The 9,051-nt window shown below is 55.9% G+C and overlaps 1 protein-coding gene across 1 annotated transcript; it reads right to left on the reverse strand.

Annotated features, from left to right (window-relative positions):
* Positions 1-276: 276 nt before the first annotated feature.
* On the reverse strand, positions 277-7,126 carry TSHZ1 (teashirt zinc finger homeobox 1). The gene is made up of 2 exons (XM_021686255.2): positions 7,086-7,126; positions 277-4,199 (listed from the first exon to the last, which is right to left on the reverse strand). The coding sequence occupies exons 1-2, from the start codon at positions 7,124-7,126 to the stop codon at positions 941-943; spliced, it is 3,300 nt and encodes a 1,099-aa protein (XP_021541930.1). The 3' UTR covers positions 277-940.
* Positions 7,127-9,051: the final 1,925 nt, after the last annotated feature.

Here is a 9,051-nt window from a genome sequence, read left to right on the forward strand (position 1 = left end):
TTTACAAGGAAAGGACTCCAACGTCTGCCCCATGTTTTTTTCATTTACCAATGTAGCACGCTATAGAAAGGTCAGCTTATACCAAAGCTTACATTTGTAAATAACTATAAACCGCAGTATTTTACAGGAAAAAAGAAATAGCATTTTTACACATTTTTAAATAATAGCTTGCATACTTTTTTTGCCGAAAGTGGCATTTTTTTTTCAGCATCCAGAGGGTTTGGGCATAGTGGCAACTGGGGTGTTTGGTGGTGGTGGTGGTGGGTTTTTTGTTTCGTGGTTTTTTTTTTTTTTTTTTGTCTTCAATGTGAAAAACTGTGGCTTCCTAACCCCACGAGTCCTAGACAACTTTCTATCTTCCAACAGCTGCATGCATGTTTCCTTCACAAACCAGTTCTGCATATAAAAGCTCATTTTTTAATTATTAAATAAGTTTTGTGTCTGACACAGCTTTTGATCTGAATGAAATGCCTTTAAGCCTTTTTTTCTTTTTTTTTTTTTTTGAGTGAAAGGCACAGAAATGCAATTGCAGTCCTCAAAGGGTTAAATTTGACACTACCAGGTTCTGTGACCTTTATTGTCATGGCAACTTTGTAATTTTAGGATGTCTTTTTATCATTGTTATTTGTGTCTTTCTTTTCTGCTAAATAAATGTCTCTGAGTAGTGTGCCCCACTATTTCCTACAAAAGATAGCTTAACATCAAGAACAGATGTTGAAAATAAAGGTCAGACTTTGACTCACGGAAAAAGAAAAATAACATGCACAATCGGACAAAGAGCATATAAATATAACTACAAAATATGTGTAAGAAAAACCAAGGTCCAGACAGCCAGCTCGGCAACAAAAGGGAAGGCTGATTTCGGAGGCTCAGCCAGGCCTAGTGCAGTACAAAGACAATGTGTAGTGCAATGTGCCGCGGTCCCTCGCATACCTGGGCGCTATTGTTTCTCCAGCTCCGTCACATAGATCAGGTGATCCTCCGGGGACTTGCCGTGGGTCTTACTAAGGTGCAGTTTGACTGCGTGCTTGCTCGCAAAAGTCCGGTTGCAGAGCTTGCATTGGAATGTGGAGCCCACATCGTCCTCGGCAGCCCCTACCGGGCCCAAAGCTTTGTTTGCCAGGACTTTTGAAACATTCTGCTGTTCTTGAATCTGATTTAGTGGCAGCTTGGAGAGATCCTTCAAGCTGAAGCCTAAGTGTGTCTCTAGATGATTTATGTACGTAGAAGCAGTTCTGAACTGAGAGGCACAATCGTTGCAAAAGAAAACAGGATGCCCTGTGTCCAGGTTCTTCAGGAACTTGGTACCCCCTGTCCTCCTCAGCTGATACTTCACGTTGGCCAGCCAGTGGCTGATGGTGGTCATGGACAGCCCGGTAAACTTGGAGATGTGCACGCGCTCCTGAGGGCCCAGGTCCGACATGATGTACTTACCCTCCGGCGTCTCCCGCAGGCTCGAGGCGAACTGGGCCTGCAGGATGAGTAGGTGCTGCGGGTTCCAGTTGGACTGTCGCCCCTTCCTCTTGTGCACAGGTGACAGCTCGTCCAGCGCTTCCTCGAAGCTGCTGCCATCGGCGTCGGACTTCTCCGACACGGTGGAGGGCGTGGAGGACTTGGGGGTGAGCCGGCCCGTGAGGTTCTTCACCATGTCGGAGATGTCCAGGAGGGCGCTCTCCCGGAGAGGCGACGCCACGGGGTCAGCCGCGCTGGAAACCAGGGGCTTGCTTTTGGACTTGGTCAGGTCGATGGGCTGGTCGCTATTGTCGTAGTAATAGCGGTCGATGGCGTCCGCCTGCTTGATGGGGGTGGCAGGGTAGACCGGCTTGTCCAGCATGCTGTTGCTGATCTTGTACAGCATGGCCAGAGGGTCCAGCGACGGGCTCACGGGCTTGGACACTTTGCCCAGGTGGGTGTTCATGATGGACTGCAGCGCGCTCAGCGGGTTGATGAAGGAGGGCTCCGGCGAGTGGTCCGTGATGATCCCCAGGTTATTACAGCCGTTGGTGACTTTGGCTTTCAGAGGCTCGGTGCCGTTTGGGGTGTGCCCGTCCAGCACACCCTCCTTTTTGGCCTTCCCCGCCTCCGCCTCGGGGCCCTTCTTCTGCTGTGCCTTGCCGCCGCCGTCCTCCGCGCGCGGCAAGTCTTTATTCTCTTTGGCCACGGGGGACACAGCCTTGGCCGGAGAGCCCTTCTCCCTTTCGGCGGGCCGCTCCTCCTTCTTCACGCTGACCTTGCCGGTGACCTTCTCCACCAGCTCCTCCATGGCCGACACGTTGCTCTTGTGCGGCGGTGGCGTGAGGCTCCCCGGGGAGTGCAGCAGCGCGCTGTGCTCCGAGGCCAGCGACTTCACGCCGCCCGCGTAGGACGGCTGCATCTGCACGCTCTGCACGGCAGGCAGCGGCTTCACGACTCCGGGCAGCTGGTAGGCCGCATGGATGCTGGGGTAGCCGCCCCACGAGGGCGCGCCATTCTGCGCTTTGCTGATGGCCGTGGAGACCGTGTTCTCCAGGGACTTCAGGATGTCCACCCCGCCCTTGGGGCTGTCGTCCAGGTCCTCCTCGCGGAGGTACTGATACAGGGCGGTGGGCTCGAACTTCTCGGGGGCGTCCTCGCTCTCCTCCTTGACCTTCTTCTCTGCCTCGCCGGCCGCCGGTGCCTTGTCCTTCTCAGGCTCCTTCTTGTCCTCGGAGGGCGTGGCACCCGCAGGAGAGTCGGGCTGCTTCTTGATGTGGGAGGCGGGCAGCCGGGTGTGCGTGGTGGGGGGCAAAGGTATGGACTGGATCTTCTCTTCCACCACGGGGTCCAGCACCAGCTGCTTCCCCTTCTTGGAGGCCGAGGTGGTCACTTTGAGGAAGTGGCCAGTGACCATCATGTGGGCGGTGAGTTGCTGCAGCGTGTCATGTGAGCTCCCGCACTCCATGCACTTGAGGATCTGCGCCTTGCGGGCCTCGAACTGCCAGGTGTAGCTGGCACCATTCTGGTAGCCGTAGCGGTTGTTGGGCGTCACGTAGGGGTTGGCGGCCTTCTGGTCCTTGGCCGACTCGCTCAGCACAGCGTCGGCGGCGAGCCCCGCCGGCTCGGGGGAACACGGGGACGCCAGGTCCTGCAGGGTGCGCTTCTTGGTGGAAGGGACCAGCTTGGTGATGGCTGGCACTGGCTCCTTCAGAGGCACTTTCTGGTAATGCTTTGTCTTGATCATGTGGACGCTCAGGTCCTGCAGGGACTCGAAGGAGTGGCCGCAGTACATGCACTTGAGCACCTTCTGGGCGTCCTCCTTGCCTTCCATCTCCATCAGCGAGCGCTTCCTGGGCTTGGACCACCGCTTGGTCTTCTCGGAGTCCTTGTCCCTGTTGTCGTCACGGTAGTGCCCCGTCTCGTTCATGTGCACGGTCAGCTCCACCAGCGTGTCGTACGCGGCGCTGCAGTCCTTGCAGCGGAACTTGCTGGCGCCCGTGAACACCGAGCCGTACAGTTTGTTGTTCTGCCTGTAGAGCTGCACGGTGCTGAAGAGGCTGGGCTCGGGGAGCAGCCCGTACGAGGACGTCTGCTGCAGCGTCTTGGCCAGGGCAGCCTGGTGCCAGTCATACCCTGAGCCGCCGCTGCCACTGGTGCCGGAGCCCGAGCCGGAGCCGGAGCTGGGGGTGCTGGCCGTGGTGCCCGTGGTGCCCGCCGTGCTGGCGGGGGGCGTGGGGGCGGGGGTGGAGCTCTCCTTCTGGCCCGCATCGTTGTTGCTGGTGGTCGAACCCGACTTCTTCAAATCCAAAGCTAAGCTGGACCAGCAGGACTCGGAGAATAAGTTTGCATACACAGCCTTGATTTGTGCCAAGCTGTCCTGGGGATAGGAGACGCTGTCTGGGCCCTGCGGATCCTCCTTCTCTTCTCTGGAGGAAGAGCTTTTGAAATGGACTAGCTGGTCGCTGTTCTCACTGAAGGGCGACCCGTAGCCAGCGTCCTGGTTCGTCGCGGTGCTGACGGGGGAGTTCTGGTAGCTCTGAGCTTCCTTGATCTCCGCGTCCTCATTGCACACGTAGTCGCTTTCCGGGATATCCAGAGACAGCCCATCCTCCTCCACGTTCTCTTCATCTATTTCTGCTGCCTTCAGTTCTTCCTCAGGAACATAAGCTAGGAGAGAAAAATGAAACACAGTGAGGAGAAATAAATCATCTTCAAGGACGCGGCCTCCCCAGCAGTTAGATGATCTTTAAAAAGATGTTTCTCAGCCAAGCGCCCAGGCTGCAAGGCTCCCCCCGCTTTGGAATGACCCAGTCTTCAGCTCCTGCGGAAATAAGGTTTCCAGCAGGACGATATCCCCTCTCTTCCCAACTGAACACACTATCAGCAAAGGAGCCTCCACTAAAGTGTCAGTATCTGCCCCCTTCTTAAAAACATCAGTCTGGCCAACACAGCGGGGCAGCAGGGCCCGAGGGGGAGCCCGGCCACCTCCTCCTGGAGCTTGTTCCTTCCCTAAGTGACGTGCGGGTCCGACATGCCTCCCCATCAGGTGGGACCTGTCAACTCGCAGGGCAAGATATCCCACAGACAGTAGCATAGTGGTTTCCGTAAATAAAGAGCCTCCTCAAAGGCCAGCGATAAAAACACTCTGGTCTTCACCAAAAAGAAGGACAAAATATAGCACCTTCGGCCCCCTGCCTGGACAGCGCAGACATCACCTGCAGGGGACACCACACAGTCGTACAAAGCAGCATTATTTACAAGAGCCAAAAGGTGGAAACAGCCCAAGTGTCTGTGGACAAATGAATGGATGAACCAAATACGCGTAGGTACACGGTGGAATAGTATTCAGCCTTGAAAAGTGGGGAAACTGACGCACACTACAGCGTGGATGAAGCTGGAGGGCACTGCGGGGAGAGGAGCCACACAGGAAAGGGCACGTACTGTAGGATTCCACGTAGATGAAGCGCCTGTGGTAAGGAGTCCCATTCGCAGGGACAGAGAGCGGCGTGGGGTGTGCGGGGGCTGAGGGAGGGTGATGGGGAGGTCGTGGTTCGCGGGGACACAGGTTCAGCCGGGAAGACAGAAAGTTCCACAGACAGATGGTGGGGATGGAGGCACAACAGTGTCAACGTGCTTAATGCCACGGAACTGTCCACTTGAAAATGGTTAAAATATTAACTTTTGTGGGATGAATATTTTACCACAATAAAACTTTTTTTTCAATTTTAACAGGGCCAGTATGTATGCGCTCCGACAGCCTACCTCGGGCTACACGTGCGCAGCAGAGCGACTCCTGGGGTTGAAGGCGTCACCTCCCAGAGGAAACGCCAGGATACTGACAGGTGTCCCAAGACAGAGAGGTTTGGAGGGCACACAAATCGTTAGATGAAACCCGATTTTTTTACTTCAGGACATTTTAGATACTTTAATAGGTGACCAATCTTGTTAATTCCCAAGGGGAACTAACTGCACACATGACCTCTTAACTTATTTGACCAACATAATTTTGCTTAAATTTTTTAATTTTTGTTTTTGAGGAGACAACGAGCCAAACTCGTGTTCCATGCACTCCTTGGGAAATTTGGGGTTAAGATATTTTCCAGGAAGCCCCTAGAAAAATGCACTGCTATGATGCGAGAGGGGTGTCTCATTAAATACGATTACTCATTATCACGTTATCAGAGCCCGATCCTAAGGGAATGCGGCAAAGAGCACACGCGTCTTCAGGAAAGGTCGGGAGGATAGAAGGAGAGGGGCGCACGCCGGGCGCGGGAGGAAGAGACGGGCGTACCAGCACCCGCAAACAGACGGCTTCGGGCTGGGGCGGAGGTGAGCACTCTAGGGCATGAGCACTCACAGTGCCCCGAGGACGCGCGTAAGCCATGCACACGCACACGCACACACATGCACACGCATGAGCACTCATACACACACGCATGAGCACGCACACGCACGGGGAATCCCACCGACTCGGTCATTTGGTCAGCCTCTCCAGCTGGACCCTTCAGAACCCCTGCACACACCGTGGGCCCATCCCCACCCCTGGCGCTGGTATCGAGCCAGCTGAGCATGAGCGTTCACGTGGCTCACAGCTGAATCCCACACAGAAGAGCCGTCCACGAACAAATGTGGCCATTACAGTTGGTACCTTCCCGCCAGCATGGAAAATAACCACTAGTGCGGGAGGCTTAACTACACACACTGGCATCTGGATTATGCTCCAGACAATCCTACGGCCCTCCTGTAAAAGGAAAAGCTCAGAAAATTAAAAAAAAAAAAAAAAAATGACTGCCAAGTTGAATGTCATCTTCATTTGTCTATAATTATTAAAGGTTTAGGACGGTCCAGGGTTCTGAAGTTCGAAGCTCAGGTCCTCAGCCAAGGGCCCCAAGCGGCCTTGCCTCCTCTTCACAAGCTGGGCCTGGGGCCCGAGGTCCACCTCTGTGGATTCTGATGGGGGCATCTGAGGCTCTGAAGCGTCTGGGTAGGGCAGAGTCCATGGGAAGGTGCGGGAGCGAACCCACAGGCGCCGGCCGGCGGGGCCTCCCAAACTACCTCCAGTGGCAAGCCCACAGGCAGCTCCGCCAACCAGGGTCCGCAGGAGGAGGCCACATACTAGACTCGGTCTGTCCACTTCTGTGAAAGCAACATTCATGCCCTAGCAAGTAATTAAAACTAAGTTCAAGGAAAGGGTTGTTGTTGCTGTTGTTGTTTTAAAGAAAGAGAAAGAGAGCACTAGCGGGGGCGGGGCGGGCAGAGGGAGAAGCAGACTCCCCGCGGAGCAGGGAGCCCAACACGGGGCTCGATCCCAGGACCCCGGGATCATGACCTGAGCCGAAGGCAGACGCTTCACCGACTGAGCCACCCGGGTGTCCCTCAAGGAAAGGTTTTATCTGAACCCATTTGGCTCAGCCTGGGAGGCCCATCACTCTGGGTCTGTCCCCTGTGTCACCTGTCGGCTGGTCTGTCTCCCTCACTGGATGGAGGCAGGGCTGCCCACTGTCTACACGGCACTGGGCACCCGTCCGTGCGTGCGGAATAAAGAAAGGACGTCTGTCTCGGCTCTGGGAACCCAGGATGGGAAATCCCCTGTCCCACCACTAGGGTTTGTCCGGCCCACTGGCCCTCACCCTCGGAGGTGGCCTCTCCAGGTCTGGAACGGCACAGACATGACTATGCTGGCCCCTGCTTGCTCCCTCCGGCTCTCCCTCCCCCGGCCCCAGCGGAGTGGAGTGTCATCAGACCACACTCCGTCCCAGGCTGACTTCCTCCTCAGGCCATCCAGTCTACACCCGGAAGTTCCTGGGTTGAGCTGCTATGACTTCCATGCACAACTCCACACCCCCAGTGTGGCTATTACCCGTGTGTCAGGTAGAACCACACAGAGCCACCCCAGCCTCTTCCACAAGGAAACCCTCCTAAGAAGTATGGGTTTTTGGTGAGCCTCTCCCCCACCTGGATACCCGCGTCCACGGTGTCCCAGGAGGTGGGGTGTGGCCGGGAGGGATCCCCGACGTGCCTGCTTTGCTGGACTCACGGGAAGGGGGTCCCAGCACGCTCTAAGCTGAAGCCCAGGATCCTACCTGCTTTCCCTGACCCAGGCTCAGCATGCCCACCCTCCAAGCGCCCCTGTGGGAGGCAGCGTCAAGGTCCCTCCTGCCCCAGTCACGCTCCTGGGGACAGTGCGTGTTGACCCTCCCCCCCTGGGCCAGTGCACCGGCTGTTGCCAGCCACCCCTCCCACGGCTCTTGCCTATTGCACTCTGGTCTCTTTCAGGCCGACGTTCACCGGTTCCAGGAGTCTTCCAGGGTAAGCCTATGACCCCTGAATCTGTGTCCCACCCCCACCCCCGGGTCTGCCGGTCACAGGCCCATCAGGGGATGGCACCTGAAGCCTGGCCTTTGTCATGCCTTCCCACATGTTTTCAGAGCCAGCCCTGTGTCTGGCACATAGAAGGAGCTCCAACTGGTATGACATGAATTTGTCATGATGTGAGTGTTCCAAACACTCCCAAGTCAATTATGTGCAAACAGAATGTTCCTCCTGTCCCCTCCCCAAATAACAACACACTTTCTCCTGAACTAGGAATCCCCTGAATCAGTTGTTATGAACCATCCCAAACAAGTTACCCATTCCAGAAAAGCGACAGTTGTCCTTGTTCCCAAGCCCTGCATCCAGCACTGCCCCCACCTCCATAATGCAGACCCCCCACACCACCCAGCACGCACTGCAGAGCCTTCCAGCCGGGCCTCCCCGTCTTGTCCTGCAGCCTTCTTCCTCCGGGCCGGCCCAGGGGCCCCCACTCTCGCAATCCCAGAGTGAAGACCTCCGCGAAAGCCATGTCCTGCACAGAGGGTACGAATCCCCAGGTGGACCCCTCTGCCTGCCACGTGTCCAGCCTTGGGTGCAACCTGGTCCAGGGCAGGACCCCCCACTCCCACCTTGTGAACAACACTTATCCTCAAGGGGAGGCTCAGATGTCACCTCCATCATGACACCTCTCTTAATCCTTGCCAGAATCCACCATCCCCCCGAAGGACTGAGAGATGTTTACCTGCCCGTCCTCTTAGACTGTGAACTTTCACTCCACTCACACTGCTGAGGCCACCCCGCCTGCCGCTCGGGGGGCCATGCTCATTTTATCACCATCTTCTACCCCACGAGCCTCCGGGGCAGCATCACTGAGATGCCTGTCCTGCCGATGAGGAAGCCGCGCAGCTTTCCCCGGGTCCCACAGGGAAGGAACCAGGCGGTACCCACATCCGGGTTACCTGACTCCCGGGCAGGTCCTTCCATCCAGGCACCTCGGGCTGAAACTGATCTCCTTCATCTGCCAGCATCTCACACCAGGGAGCACGTCCAGTAAACGCCATGGACGTGAGGGACCCAAAGCCATTCCGCAGGGAGTATTTAGAACACCTCTCATGCGCCAGTCATCGTGTCTAAAGGAGACCGTCTCACCAAAGAAGCAAGAGGAGAGAGTCTGAAATGTGGACACTCTGAGGCCCAATAATTTTACTTTTGGACGTACAGCCAGGAACACGGTATGAAATACAGAAAAAGCTTTATGCACGAAGACGTCCTTCACAGTATCAT

This window comes from Neomonachus schauinslandi, chromosome 14 (genome assembly GCF_002201575.2).
Source record: "Neomonachus schauinslandi chromosome 14, ASM220157v2, whole genome shotgun sequence".
NCBI lineage: Eukaryota > Metazoa > Chordata > Mammalia > Carnivora > Phocidae > Neomonachus > Neomonachus schauinslandi.